At 38.8% G+C, this 15497-nt stretch overlaps 1 protein-coding gene across 14 annotated transcripts in view; it reads left to right on the top strand.

Moving 5' to 3' along the window:
- Positions 1-15373, top strand: part of DMC1 (DNA meiotic recombinase 1) — a 30167-nt gene extending 14794 nt beyond the window's left edge. For 9 of the 14 annotated variants that reach the window (XM_072037536.1, XM_072037537.1, XM_027450667.3 and 6 more), the window contains 13 exons: positions 2568-2658; positions 3262-3306; positions 6217-6363; positions 6665-6747; positions 7302-7354; positions 8227-8268; positions 9452-9524; positions 10066-10157; positions 10998-11071; positions 11169-11283; positions 12117-12177; positions 12752-12868; positions 13531-14198. In XM_072037536.1, the coding sequence (XP_071893637.1) occupies positions 2568-2658; positions 3262-3306; positions 6217-6363; positions 6665-6747; positions 7302-7354; positions 8227-8268; positions 9452-9524; positions 10066-10157; positions 10998-11071; positions 11169-11283; positions 12117-12177; positions 12752-12868; positions 13531-13600 (1063 nt within the window). In that variant the 3' untranslated portion in view covers positions 13601-14198. Of the gene's footprint in view, positions 1-26; positions 362-435; positions 551-2567; positions 2659-3261; positions 3307-6216; positions 6364-6664; positions 6748-7301; positions 7355-8226; positions 8269-9451; positions 9525-10065; positions 10158-10997; positions 11072-11168; positions 11284-12116; positions 12178-12751; positions 12869-13530; positions 14199-15250 lie in introns of those variants that run through there. The other 5 variants (XM_072037530.1, XM_072037564.1, XM_072037558.1 and 2 more) reach the window with 5 other exon arrangements.
- The last annotated feature ends 124 nt before the right edge of the window (positions 15374-15497 follow it).

Below are 15497 nucleotides of genomic sequence, written 5' to 3' on the forward strand. Positions count from 1 at the left end.
AGAAGATAACACGCTTGAGGCCACAAATGAACTGTATTTTAGTGAGGGGAGGAGGGGAGCAGCCCCATTCCCGTCAGGAGCCCGCGCGCCGCCCTCAGGGCGGTCCCGCCATTAGCGGCGGGCCCGCGGCTCTCCCTCAGCGGCCGGGGCTGGGTCCCCTCAGCACCCAAGGGTGTCGCAGCCCCTCAGGGAGCTGCCCGGCCCTGAGCAGCGGTTCAGTGACTGTGGTCATCATTTTGAGGGGGGGGGATTTCGGCTTTCCCAGAGGGGAGGGGATTTCTGTAGAGCCTCGCCCCTTTCTGGGAAGGTGAATTTGCATCCCTCGAAAAGGGCAGACGTCGAGGAGAAGCCAAATAAATGTGTGTGTGGATATGTGATTAATCGTTTATTTGTAAATGTGGAATTGCGGCACGGCGCTCCTCAGGAGGTCAGGGGGAGGAGGGAACGGGTCATCCTGCTGCCTGTAACATGGAGGCCCCAACTCAGCTCCTGTCAAATCAGCTGCAATGTTCCTGTCCAAAAAAAAAAAACACGTTTATTAAACCCAATTGTATGTGCTCAGGCCAAGAGCTTGTCACACCGACAATCTATATCTATTCAAACTAGTGCAGCAAGCCGGTCTTGCCCATGCATCCTAATGAATAGCTCCAAGGGCAGTAATTACAAGGTTTTGTGGCACCTGAGGCACCTGAGGTGCCACAAAACCATGTTTTTTCCCAAAGATCCTTACTTCATAATGTATTTGCTGCACTGTCGCAGACTTTCAGCCTTTTTTCTAGTTCACTGCAGTCAGTGGCAGCTGGAATCCTCTGGGCCTTCACTGTACCAACACACCAGGGACAGGAGGACTCAGCACTAAATAGGGTTTTGTTCATTCCTAAAGCTTTCAGAGAGTGTGGTATAATTTCTTGATTTTTCCTTCTAGCCCGCAGGAAGGCACGTGTCTGGGTCTGCCTAGTTTTTCTGCTTTGAGGTGCCAATTGCCTAAGGACGGGGAGTAGGAGAGTGAACCTGTGACTTATTAAACCATGCTTGTAGTTCAGGATTATGTGCATTTTCAGAAGGATATTTTTAATGGAGAAGGGGATTTTAATACCTTTTGCATTACTTGTTTTTCTTCCTTCATCCTTTGAAGCTTGGGGTTTTAAAAATCTCTTCAAGTACTTTTTTATTTATTTTACTGTAATTATTTTTCTGACTGGTATAAAGCATGATGTGAAGGCATGACTTCTCATTCCATAATTGTCAGGCTTCTGAAATAAAAACAAAATACATCTTGATGCTATCAGAAATAACTGACATTCTAGGAGTACTTCTATTGAATACTAACAGAAGTGACTCCATCGTATATTCACTCCAAAACCCAAATAATATCATCCTAGCATTATATTTTCTTTCTCGCTTTTCCCATCCTCTGTATACACAAGCCTCTTGGAAGAAAATTAAGCAGACCTTAAGTATCCGTTTAAAAAATGAAAAAAGCTATTTGCAGATATTTATTCTAAATTATCCCATCTTGTATTTTCATAATAAACCCATCATATACTTTTCATGGATTTTGTTAACAAGGATGGGTAAGCAAATGCTTCTGGATGAGGCACTTCACAAAACTTTTGATAAACCGTAGCTACAGCAATGAAGGCAGCTCACAATTAAGACAGAAGCAACCTAACAATTTATAAAATCACAAAACTGACAAAATGGGCTATAAGACCATATTTGTAAGGAACTATTCATTTATCCTGCTTTTATGAAACTTAAGGAGGTAATAATCTGCTTTTTAGTTGAGCTTTTTATTTGGTAAGTGCCTGTTCTGGTTCTAGGCCTTGTTAATGGAAGTCTCACAAAAAGGGCAGTGAAGCCATAGCAGAATGTGGACATGGCAAGTTAACCATGAGAAACCATGAAATAAGCTTTAATTTTTGCATAATAAAAGCCTCAGATTTCTACTACCCTTCTTTTATTCTCTTCATGCTTGCATACTTCTTACAGGCATTACCTGCATGTCTTCAGCTTTTTTAGGTATTCTGAATTGCAGCAAAGAACTTGAGAACAAATATGACTCTGAAGTGTGCCCTCGAGATATATGACTAAGAAGTTGTAGTCTTCTCAATAGCACCTTTTTGTGAGCTTTGGGTCACACAAGATGAGGAAGCTGAGATATTGCATAGACTTTTCCATTACCTGTTCTATCTGCAACTCGACTGACTTTTGATATAAAAATATAATCTTTAACTTCCTTACAGCAATAAATTCAGCTAATGATAAATCAATGAAAATATTCTCACCTCCAAAATCACACTTGGACCCAAGATTCTCACAAGGGAACGAGAATTCTTAATACCAATTAAACCCTTTCTAGCTAAATTGGTTCATCAGAGAGTAACACAATAGATTTTCTCCTTTTGGTCTGGTAGGACAAAAAGTGGGATAGAGAATCCAAGTTTAAATCCATATATGATGACGCACTGGGAAGGCTGTGTAGTTTGAGGACATTTTAAAAGTTCCTTCACAGTTACTGACACAATTAATACCCCTCCAATGCTGTCTTTGTTTGTGTTTCTCAGTACTGATCAATACTTTATTGCCTGCTCTTTCATGATGAAGGCTATGGAGGATCAAGTAGTCCAAGAAGAATCAGGATACCAGGATGATGAGGTAAATTTGCGGTTCACTGAAAAACAGGTGCAGCAAATATCTGAAGGTATTGTTGTAGTGTAATGAATTCTGTGGAGAGACATGATGTCCCCAAAGGCCATCAGGGAGTTCAATGCATTTAAAATTTTGTTACAGTCTAATACCAGGAAAATCTCATTCTCCTAGTCCTTTTACAGTCTTGCTCTTCAAATGCTCTTCGTTAACCTTTCAAAAGCTATGCACAGTTTTTAATGGGATTATCATTATTGCTCTATATCTTACACTTGAATACTTAATGCGAGGGGATTAGCCATTAATTTTATGCTTCCAAGGAATGGTCATCAGCCTGGAAAGGCTGAAGAACTGTGGATGAAAGAATTGAGACAATGATCTTAATACAAGTTTTATTAGCACAGCAGAGGATTGCTTGCCTGTGAAGATACACTTTAAGAAGAAAGTGGTAGGAAATGTGTAGGCCCTCTTGGCTTACTGTGGGTTATCTTATTTTGGTAGTTCAACAAGATATGTATTATTAGGGGAAATAATTTCAAGATTTACAAATTACAAACACATGCAGTGAGATATATGTAATTTGAGAAAAAAAAAACTTTTTTTTTTTTTTAGGAATCCTTTTTTCAGGATATTGACCTGCTACAAAAGCATGGAATTGTAAGTATTATCAATGACTTTACCACACAGAATTGTCCACGTAAAGCCATTTTAATGTTATTTCCAGAAGTGTTTACACATTGATACAAATAAGTGAAATTCCTCCTTGCAATGAATATTAAATCATTCACATGAAGACAAATTTTGCCTTTGGTGATAAGACAGATTTTCAGAAAATCTCATTCCCACCAGATCCCTAAATAAAGTGGCAAAATATTCAAAATATTTAGCACCCAGTACTTCTTGAAAAACCAAGCAGATGTTAATTTATTTGAAAACTGAGTGATAGATTACTTCCTGTTCCTGCCAATCTCTGTAATTATACCTGCGTTTTTGGTTCCCTTGAAATTACTCAGTGGCAATTGTTGCTAAACTATTTTCAGAATGCAGTATAAGGGAGTAGAGTAGAAGTGAAGAAAAGATAAATAAGTAGAGAAGTAAGTGGATAGATTTCTTCATCAAATATGAATTCCTGTAAGTGTTTTCATCATCATCATTACTATCACATAAACATCACCTTTTTACTTGAATTACTGTTATTATGTGTTTGTCCAGGAGACTGACTCATGGATCGCAATGTTCAGTGTTAGAGAAGCAGAACGAGAAGTTGGGTTTGCCCAAAATAGTGTAAGCTTTAAGATAAATGACTGTAGATGGATACAGAAAGGGATGGCAGGCACAATGAGACAGCATTCGTCAGCGCTGTAGTTACTGTGCTCAGCATGTCAGCAGTGTAATTGTTGACTTTTTTATTGGCAGTTCATTGACAGGGAGTTTTAAAGAGAGTTCTGCAGAAGGATAATGAGATAGGGGGCTGTAATCAGCATGGGACAGAGTAGGAAAAATACACAGATTCTTGTGTTAAAAATTTAAAAAGATGACCAAAGAGGTTGACCTCATGAGCTGGAAGGGAGCTGTATTAGTCTGTCAATATTGAATAAAGCATGCAGAGAATGATACTAAGGTATGAAGGATCCTGAAAATAGAGGGATGATGACTTAGGCTGTTTTTCATTGTGCATTTTTGGAGACACATCTGGTTTAATAGGAGTTTCCTGATCATTTTTTTTTCTCCTTCTTTCCAAGTGGTTATTCCTACCCCCCAGGGGAAGCTGGTATTGTCAGCTGTGTCAGTGAACATATGATGCCCCATAGCTGTTAAATTCACTTGCTTAAAGAATTATTTTTTGTGGGTTTAGATTTTTTTTCCTAGGAGTAGAGAGAGAAGTACTTAATAGATCTGACAGTGTGGCCACAAACAGATAAGCAGAACTGAGGCTGTGGTTTGATGTTCAAATGATTTGATAGGTGCTGTGAGCCTGCAGTCACTGCCTAGCGTTCCTATCCCTAGAGCACAATATTGCTTCTTCGGGTACATCTGTTGTTGCAGCCACCCTGTGAACTGGATTTGTGAATCAAGGCATACAAAATGCATCAGAAGAAAAAATGTGTTTTAGTTTTGTATTTTAAACATTCCTGATCCGTTCCCATTTCCACCTCAGAGGCGTATAACTGGGACAGAGATGCTCCGTAATAGGGTTGAGAGGATCAGGATAAGCAGCTGGTACAAGGGGGCAGGTGTGTCAGTATGTTAAGCCAGGACTACTGCTGAATGCTTTGTAGTATTGAACAGTAGTTTAAGGATGTGTAAATCCTAGCACCTTGGTTGGTAAATACACTGTTGGTGAAAGGTGCATCTGTGAGAGAGAGAACAAGAACTTTTGCAACCAGGTCTAGTACTCAGGAAATTGTAATGTCTTCGTTTGATGTGATAACAAAGACAAAGCCACTGAAGAAATGTAGCAGCTGGGTGATGCAATTAAAGTTTCAGTCTAGAAAAATGGTCTTTGCAGGAGTAGCTTGTTGTCTTAATAGAAAAACACTATGTGAACAACAGTTCAGTGCTTTTTATGTTGCTGATTTTTATATTCTTCTGGGTGGAAGAGTCGTTTTTATTTGTAATTGATTTTACCTCGCCCATCACTATTAATGTAATTATCAAAAAACATCACAGGATAAGAAACAAGCTTCCCAAAGAACATGACTAATTCCTTCCATAGCCCCCCTCCTTTCTTATGTCTTATGCACCCACACACTTCAAATGAACAGAGGATACATCCAGTTCTTATTGTGTGGTTGTTTATTTTTTTTTTTATATATTTTTTTTAAAGAAATAACTTGGCTGGAGATGGTAAGATGAAGTATTATCCCAAATCTTTCATGTGTTATGTTTTCTAATGAGTAATCTGTTGCATGCCTTTAAATTTCTAGTGATGCCAGACTCATAAAATGAGGTGAGATGAGGCAAAATGTGTCAGTAGAGTGCTGACTAAAGTCGTGCTGTAGCCAATAAATGAAAAACTCTAGTAAGTCCACTCCAGCTCAAAGTGTCTGTTGGATCTGGCAGGTTCCTTGTGTTCTACATTGGACTTGCTGTGAACATGCAGAAACAGCACAGCAGATAGTCCGCTTCGAACCACCCATGCAAGTCAGCTCCCAATTATCCATGATCAGATTACCTGGTTTACAGATTATCTGTGCTGAGGGACCAAGGACAGACTGAATTTGAGAGAGTTTATTGGGTTATGCTCCACGCTATCTGAAATAATCCATACTGGTTCTTTACTACCAGCTTCAATCTAGAATGGGGACAAGTAAGTACAACTGGACCCAACGTGCCTTTCTCACAAAAGCACCAGGATGTCTCTGCACCAAGATCCCTCACACCAACGTTACTCAAAATTTACTGCTGTTTGGGTGTGAAAAACTGCAGAAGAAAGAGTTTACTTGTAAATCTGTTTCTTTATGAAAATACACATGGCTGAGTATGTAATAAAGTATTTGAAAGGTCTGCTTTGCCTTCTAGTTGTTAACTGTCACAAGTACTCATAGACAGGAACTTTCTTTACAGAACGTAGCAGATATTAAAAAACTGAAGTCAGTTGGGATCTGCACCATCAAAGGAATCCAGATGACAACAAGACGGGCGCTGTGCAATGTAAAAGGGCTTTCAGAGGCCAAAGTGGACAAGATTAAAGAAGCCGCAAATAAGCTTATTGTAAGCCACTCACTTTCCTGATCATTTAAATTTATGCTGTCCTTTCCAAAATGCTATGCAGAGTTTCTCTTTACAGAATTTTTCACTGCATCATCAAGATAATTTTGAAAATAATTCTGCTCATTACTGTAAAGGGATAATACTTTATAACAAGCAGACAAATGCTGTGGTGCTTTTCATACCCAATGTGTGTAATTGAGGCTAGGGTGGAGAAGAAGGTGCCTAGGTGGGATATCATACTCTGTCAACAGGTTAAGGCTAAAGAAAATAAACGTCTCATGTACTCTTTGGTCTGCCTTAGGAGCCAGGCTTCCTGACCGCATTTGAGTACAGTGAAAAACGGAAGATGGTATTTCATATTTCTACTGGCAGCCAGGAATTTGAGTAAGCTTACCTCTACTTCAATCCTGCCTTAGGCCAAGTTGTTCCAGTAATCATATTTATTGTCTGTAATGAGACAGAAAAATATAGAAGAACAAATACTCAGGATATATAGATTACCTTGCATTTAGAGCCTCTGCTGGCTCAAAGGTGCCCGACTTTGTACAGTCATTGTAAATAAACAGAGTTTGCAGCCAAAAATCCTGACTGCAACATCACTTTTTCACCTAGTTACACAACTTGCATGTCTCATGTCAAAGTTGTAAGTCTTCAAGACCTTCCTTGAGATACTTTTATGGAATTTTGTCTTTCAAGGATATTTTCTCTCTTCTTTCTTCCCATTTCTTTTCTTTCTATTCTTTTTTTCTCTTGCACATACTAAGGAAGGTTTATTTTTTTTTTTTTGTGAATCAGTGACCATGTAGAGCCCTGCACTTAATGCATGATGTGAGGGGTTTTAGGATAGAAATAACTTTTCTTAAAGCTGCAAAAAATTCTTTTTAATTTTCTTCTTGTGATTTTGTGTGCTTAACCATCTCATAATTCTCTCTCTTCAGTAAACTTCTGGGTGGTGGGATTGAAAGCATGGCAATCACTGAGGCCTTTGGAGGTGAGAAAACCACATTAAATGAGTATTACTGAACAGACAAAGAACTGCAGAATAGTTTAGATTTTAAATCAAGCTGCATTACCTCTACCAAACATCACATTGTAATTATAAGACGAGTACCTGCGTGAGTGGAAAAATAAAGATTCCACTTCCTTTAGTGTTTTCCTATTTTTTCTCTTCATTTTCTTGCAGGCTAAGTATGAGATGAGTAATCATTAGACTTGGGGGCATGCTGATTCAGTATGACATACCATTATTAATGCCCTGATGCAATCTCTGTACCTTCTCAGTAATGAAACTGACACAGAAGATACTCTATTTATGCACACTCAGGATGTATTGAATTTCATAAAATATTTTGCGTTCACAATTAAGCTATTATTACAGTAAGTTTGGTCAGTCAGTGAATAACACTTCAAAAATAAGAGTTTGCTGAACGCTGTGGTCTTCCCTTTAGAAAAGATATATTGGAGACTTGTATGAATTGATGTAGTGAAATGAATAAGCTCATAAACTTCTTGATAATTTTACTGAAAGTGAAATTGGGCCTGGTCTGTGGACCCAACCATTATTTTTTTGTCTTCCCTCAGTTATTACTTCTCCATAGTTGCCTTGCAATACTTAACTTCTACAGTAAAGTAGAAATTAAATTAGCAGTCAAGTGAGATCAAATTAAAGCATTTTAGATTCTACATTTCATGCAAAACATTTCAACTGTACATTATGTGATTTATATATCTGGATTGAAAGATACAAAGGGTAAAAAAGAAGTGAATTTTATACGTGTATGTTTCTAATTGCTGTAAATCCTGAATCTGGCAAACTCTGAAGAAAAAAAATGACTTTTTTTTTTCTTTTTCTTCATTTAATAGAGTTCCGGACAGGCAAAACCCAGCTATCTCACACCCTTTGTGGTAAGTGTGCTACCTTAAAACAGAGTTGTTTTTTTTTTTTTTTTTCACTGAGCCTATTTTTTACCACAGTATCAAAATTCAACATATAAAGGTAAGTCAGAATTTTCTATCTCTAGAAATACAGTGAAAAAGATCTTGGTGACTCACCTCTTACTGATTATGTTTGGGTACAGAATTCATGTAGATAATTGCTTTTTAATACTTTAACTTTAGCCATAATGAGGGAAAAGACCATAAACAATCCCTGAGCTCTGGAAAAGCAAAGCAAAATACGGATTACGGGGGGACAGGGACATTGCTCAGAAAAGGGCAAAGGCAAGATTCTTTCTCAGCAATGTTTTTAATTTCCTGGTTTCAGAAGGTTTTGCTGAATATGACATTCTGAAAGGGCACTGAATGGATACTACTTGCTCACATTAACTGGATAAACAAAGGCTTTGGCAGTGCCAGGTATAGCAGGACTTTGGTTCCTCAGTGCTATCGCACAGTGTAGAAATAGTAGTAAATAATAACTGCTGTAACTATGAACACTGCTGGATTATAGTTTCTAGGCACTGGACAGGCAAACATTCACTTAAATGAACCCATTGTTATAAAAGGATTGTGGCACCTTCTGGAAAACTGGAGCCTCTTCCGTTTAGTACAATCTAATGGCCAAATTAGTCAGCAGAGTTGTATCCTTTTGCATGAACGATTACAACTGAATGAATTGAGTATTTCAGTTTATTCGCTTCAGAGAAACCAAACCCACAATCAGTAACTATTCAGGGAAGATACATACCCAAAGAATTTTTGATTATATGAATTACAGCTGGAAAAAAAAACTACAAAATCAATACCGTTAATTTGGGCAGCGGATTAAGAGGGAGTTTTGTGCATAAAAACTAATTAATAATCCCCTCACCTATTTTCAATATAAAATGTACAGATTTAGTGATGTTGCTGAGTTAAACACAATTTTGACACCATTAATTAAATCTAATCTGATCTCCAGTAAAGGAAAGTGGTGTGGCTTTCTTTTCAAGCTGGCAGTAAGACTTGAGATACCAGTGATTTCCACATTGATTAAAACTGGTGGCTCTTTGTGATATGGATAAACACTCATCAGATTTTATTAAAAATAATAATAGTGTAAGAAACTATTTTTCCCACTTTTTCATGTTGACATTTGTATTCATTCTAGTGACAGCTCAGCTTCCAGGCCCGAGTGGCTACACAGGTGGAAAGATCATCTTCATTGATACTGAAAACACTTTGTATCTTTGGGGCTGTTGAAAGCTACAGGTACAATGAACTGGAAAGACAGTTCGGTTTGTGAGGAGGTTAAGCAAGTAGGAGGCTCCAGATAGCTCCTTGTGTGTAAAACATTATGATGGACACAGAAAGCTTGCAGAGCACAGTGTGTAATGGCCCACAAAGCAGTGATGTTTCTCTGTCATTTGATCTAATCCAAGCTGGAAAAAAATAGTTAGGATACAGATTTATTTTTAACTGCTTTTTTGAGATCTAGCATGCTTTCTTAGTAATGGTACATGGTAGGAGGTGACAGATAGATGACAGGTGATAGAAGGTTTGATCTATGTATCAACCCCCCCCCCCACAAACCCTAAACACAAACCAATTATCATCATAAGCCCAAAACTTTCTTCAGCATATGTGAGACAGCGTGAAAACTCAGTCTTCTTTAGGATCAGAATAAATGCTCTCTTTTTCCATGGACTTATTTTGGAATGGAGTCTTAGTGTTTTCAGAGCAGGCTTTGTACTCGGAGAAATCCTTAACCTTGACTAACGTCAGCCGGCCGGACCGTCTTCGTGACATTGCTGATCGCTTCAATGTCGACCACGATGCAGTACTTGACAACGTGCTGTATGCACGTGCATATACTAGTAAGATCATCATTGCAACTGCCATGATATCTGTGGTTTTGTTTTTGTTTTTGTGTTTTCCCTAAGGCTTCTATTTTACTAGTTCTCAGTTTATTGGGTGAGATTGTCCAGTGAGGATCATAAATACTGTTTTGTTGCCAACAAAAGGAGTTACAAGCTTGCTCCTGTTTCTGGGGGTGTACTGTAGCAGACTGGCTCAGTGGAAGTATTCCAGCTCCACTGCACTCCAGAAACTTTTGCAGTTTGCTGCGACAACGCTATGTGTATGACGATTGTCAGTGTACCATCTTAGTAGCAGAAACACCAATTAATGTAACCGTGATTGCCTGAATGTGAGCTAATTACATAAATGCTGTACAGAAATCCCCTATGATTTTGTGAATAGAACTTTGTAGGGTCAGTTCAAGCACTCTGTCAGAAGACACTGCATTAAAACTTGAAGGAAATCTTAAGTGGGACTTTTATTTGCAGAATGCAATACGAACATGAAAACATGGCAATACAATTTATTGTGCCATTTAATTCAACATTGAATTAAAACTTTTATATTGGTTTTCAGCTCTCAACACACACACATACCAAAGTTTTCTTCACACAGCTTTAATCTGCAGCTTTACACAAAGAAGCTTTGTTGCCTGGGCAAGTGGTAACTGAAGCCTTCAGGATAGGCACTATTGGGTATTGTAGAGGTAGCTTGTTAATGGGCAGTGGACTTAAAATGTCTGACAGTGAAAATATAAACAGCGCAGACACTTGAAGTGGAATTTTAAAACTCAGGCTTTTGTTGCTTCCGAGCTCTTTATGATCCTAATTTCGTTTGTCAACCGTACTTCCCATCAGGTGAACATCAGATGGAATTGCTCGACTATGTTGCAGCCAAGTTCCATGAGGAAGCTGGTATCTTCAAGCTATTGGTACAAGACACTTTTTTTCTCCTATGCTTTCTGCTTTCAGAATCTATATTTTTTTTTTCCCCACTGAATTTACTTATCCAGCATAATTCCAATGTAGATCATTGACTCCATAATGGCACTCTTCCGTGTGGATTTCAGTGGTCGTGGAGAGTTGGCTGAACGACAACAGAAACTCGCTCAGATGCTGTCAAGGCTCCAAAAAATATCAGAAGGTAAGGGAAACATTGCAAAATATGGAAAACATGGACTGGAGTGAAACAGTAGTTGTTGGTGGCACAACCACCTCGTAGTCTGAGTGTGTTACCCAATCACACTATGGCCCAGGAATCTTTCTTCACTTTACTTATCTGTCAGGTACCAAAAATAAACTAAAAAGATCAAATTAATTAAAAATAATTATTTAAACGTGACAGATTAAGGGGTCTTTGGAATAATTCAACGTTTAGAGTTTTCTGAGAAACGGTGTTAAGTCCTAAATGAGAGGACAGGTTGTGGAACTGGACATATTCAGCCTTTCCCCACTTTCTACAGTCTAAATACACAAGAAACACACAGAAAAAAAAAAAAAAAAGAAAAAAGATAAAGGCACAGAGAGCAGAGTAGGCTGACTGTGCAGTGCTCTCAGAGATGATGATGAGATGACCAGGATTCTTCCTTTTTTGGAATGTCTCAGAAATGTTGCTGAGGAATGAGTAAATGTTTTTTTATGCAGTAAATACCAAAAAAAGGGGGAACAGACAGAGGGAGAGAGAAGAGGCCTAGGGCAGGGAGCCAACAGGGAAGACATGAATTGGGAAAGACTTGTTCAGTGGGACTCTGAAAAGTGCTAATTTTTTGCATAAATATTACAGCTGAAGTCACACAGCAGCAGAGTTAGGCTGTCTTCTGCCCAACTCCAGCCAGCAGACATAAGGAAGATTTGCTTCTCTTTCTTTGTGATCTGAAGTGTGGTTTATTAGCAGCCTTGCTCTTACCAGGGGGGTGAGAATATTTTGGAGTTCTAATTTGATCTAGCCCGCCTTTTTGGCGTTATTTCCTATCGCAGAATATAACGTGGCTGTGTTTGTGACCAATCAGATGACCGCTGATCCAGGAGCAACCATGACGTAAGATACTTTTTCTCCTTTTTTTTGGGTTAAATTCTTCTCATCTGTGTTACATACTTAACAGAGATGAGAACTGAGATTGTGTGGAGCCAGAGGCGTTGATATGAAGGTATGCTCCTCATTTCTTTAAATGTTTCAGGCTGACCATTGGCCCTTCTGGTGTGATGAATCATTTAAGGATGACACCTATAGGTTTCTCTCAGTTTTTGTAATTTTTTGTAAATGCTTATTCCTGGAATGATGGCCTCTTTCACTGTGACTCGAATAAAGAGAACAAACTACAGAAACTATTGAAAACAAAACACATTACTTTCTTGGGGAGAAGTGTATCTATGTAGTTTAAGGCGTGCATTTCTTGAGCATCTTCTGTCTGATGAGAGGACAATTATGCCACTGAACATTGCACCGGGCATTTGAGCATCCTATCTTGAGGCAAGCGTGTTTCAGTCCTCTTTTGATTTATTTGCTTATTTATTATTCATTACTGAGTTCAGTCGCCTTGTCTGCCAGTTAATCACACCATTAGCCTATGGAATTTGCACAGTGAATCATCAACATTTGCTTGCTAATTTAGCTTTCAGGCAGACCCAAAGAAGCCCATTGGGGGCCACATCCTCGCTCATGCTTCGACTACCCGAATTAGTCTGAGGAAAGGGCGAGGGGAGCTGCGCATCGCCAAGATATATGACAGGTAAATCACCGTCCCTTCACAGGAAGGAAGCCACGTTACGGGCAGGGGTAGGGTGACAAAGTTTGTGGTGCTGAAACTTAAGAGCCTGTGAAACGATTCATGGTCTCAAATTAACCACGTTTCTGGATGGTACGTTGAGAGAAAATCTGACAGGACAAACTAACTAGCAGATTTCAAGTCATCATGCATATCATGTGTATGAAATTATGTGATCTTTCATCAGAAATCCTCCTAGGTGCTCATCTCTTAGAGCCTATCAAATGGTCTGCTAAGGCAGGTGGGCCCTTAGCAGGAAAATTCCAGAGCAGTTTACCTGCTAAGCTGTGGCAGATGCAAGTCATTAAAAATGGTATTAGTGAAATTGCACGGAGACACCAGTGTGCCTGCTCAGGAGCTAAGACGTGGAAGTTAAAGTTTCCCTAAACAGAATCCTTTCTTCTCATGCACTTTCTCCATTCCCCTCCCTTGTGTGTCATCTTCAGAGGTGGGCTGCACATTTTTGATAATATCGATCACTTTCTACAGTTTGCCCACAGGCAAAAAGAAGTTGAAGTATTCCGTGTTCAAGTATTCCATGTTGCTTATACTTAAATTTTGGGGACTGTTCCACAACCACATATAATGTGGGGGAAAACCAGAAGTTTCTTTTTTTCTACCCCCAGTCCTGAGATGCCTGAAAACGAAGCCACGTTCGCAATAACTGCTGGAGGGATTGGAGATGCCAAAGAATAGGCAGGAAACGGATGGAAATGTACAGCTGAAAACCTCCTAGGTAGCTGGGATGAAGATCTGTGCAAAGTCACTGACTCCCTGGTTTTGGAACCATTTGAGAGCTTTTGGGAGGACGATGGGATAAACTCTGCGTGGTTCAGTTTTATTGATCTTAATAGAATTTGGTTCATTTAGGGTCTTCGCTTTTCAAATGAACTTCCAGCAGACAAAGATATAAAAACCAAGCTCGTAAATTGTTCAAAGAATCCTTTTCCTGTTTTATTGTGAAAATCAAAGCCGTCTTTTCATGTTTAATATTTTAGTTCCTTTAAAGACATCTCTGAGGTAGTGTAAAATCAAACTGAATTAGAATTAGTTTAAAAATTGACAAGTACATAGAAGATAAATATATGGAAAAGGCAGTGGCTGGAGCAGAAGCCCAAGAACTTGATGGAATCTCATGTACAGTAGAGGAAAAGCAGTTGCTTGAAATATACTTAGGTATTTTTATGTTTACTAAATATATATATTTTTAATTTTTAAGCACTTTTACTTTTTTGAGAGAACGTTGTAAGATAGTTTTTATTAAAAGTGAAAATAAAAAACATGAATTAGAATAGCACTCTGCTTCAGTTGGTTTCTTTCAAGCAAATCTTGCTCTCAACAATCTCACTGATCTTTCATGAGAGAAATAGAACAGATCCACCCATCATTTTAAAACCTTTTGTCTGGTTCTCTAAGGAAAGAAACATTCCTTCTAGTATCAATAAGAATACTAAAACCAAAGTTTTAAAAAAGATATTGCCATTATTTCTATTTTTTTATTAAAAAGTAGAAGAAAACAGAAGCAGGGACTACGTAGGGGAGAGGCTGACACATACTTTCACTGAGGAAAACGTGTTTATGAGGCAGCTTGCTAAGAGAGCATGCTCACAGGCCACTCAGTCAACCATTTATCCATGAGGTGCTTTAAGGGAAGGCCTTTTTTCCCCCCCTCCTGCGTAAGAGCACAGGAGGGGGGGAAAAAAGTGTATGGTTAAAAATCTTGTCTTCACTGATACATTTTTATTTAGATTAACTAATGCCTATAAGGTAATATGAAGTACAAACACAGCAGTGGCCAGAAAATCATCAAAGAAAAGCCAAAGTTTAACTTCAGCGAGTTTATGCTGTGACAAACCTGAAGGTTCGACAAACCTTCTCGTAGCGGTTTCTTAACACATCTTGTTTTTATGCCTGGCTCCAGGCTGAGTTATTTGTTAACTTCAAGGGTTCAAAAGTAAAGGGGACTCACTTTCTCTTCTGCCAGCGCAGCTGATTTTTGACAACCTGATAGCCTGGAAAGCACTGCTGACTGCGTGGCCTTCGTTCAGGCAAGGCCTTACTTTGGCTTGTGCACACAGATCACCACCAGCCAAAAATTCTGCTGCCAGGACGGCCTGATAGGTGCTAGAAGTACAAGCACAGCACGTTTCACATTTTATTATGTTATTATATATATATAATTATATATATATGTATATATATGGATATTTCACTCTCACCACTATAAGCTTTACTTCTTGCACAATTCAATACACAATTCTATCACACACGATGTATATCATACACAATTCTATCACATACGATGTATATCATACAATACAGAGTTAATTTTTATTGTTTCGTTAGGATTTTCTGCTCCATTTTTGGCGTCAGACACTGACAGGCCGTAACCATGGGCAGTACGCCCCGCGCCGAGTCCTTCCCCGCAGCACACAGGCCCCGCACGTTGCAGGAGGAGGTTCTTCTACAGAACAGCACGGAGAATTTATGAAGTTTATGAAGGTGACATTGGAAGGGCAGTAAAATCGGGACCAGGTTTGCTGCTATAATGTGTATTTGTATGCGTTCAAGTAGCAAGTAAGCTAAATTGATA

Source organism: Anas platyrhynchos, chromosome 1, assembly GCF_047663525.1.
Source record: "Anas platyrhynchos isolate ZD024472 breed Pekin duck chromosome 1, IASCAAS_PekinDuck_T2T, whole genome shotgun sequence".
Lineage (NCBI taxonomy): Eukaryota > Metazoa > Chordata > Aves > Anseriformes > Anatidae > Anas > Anas platyrhynchos.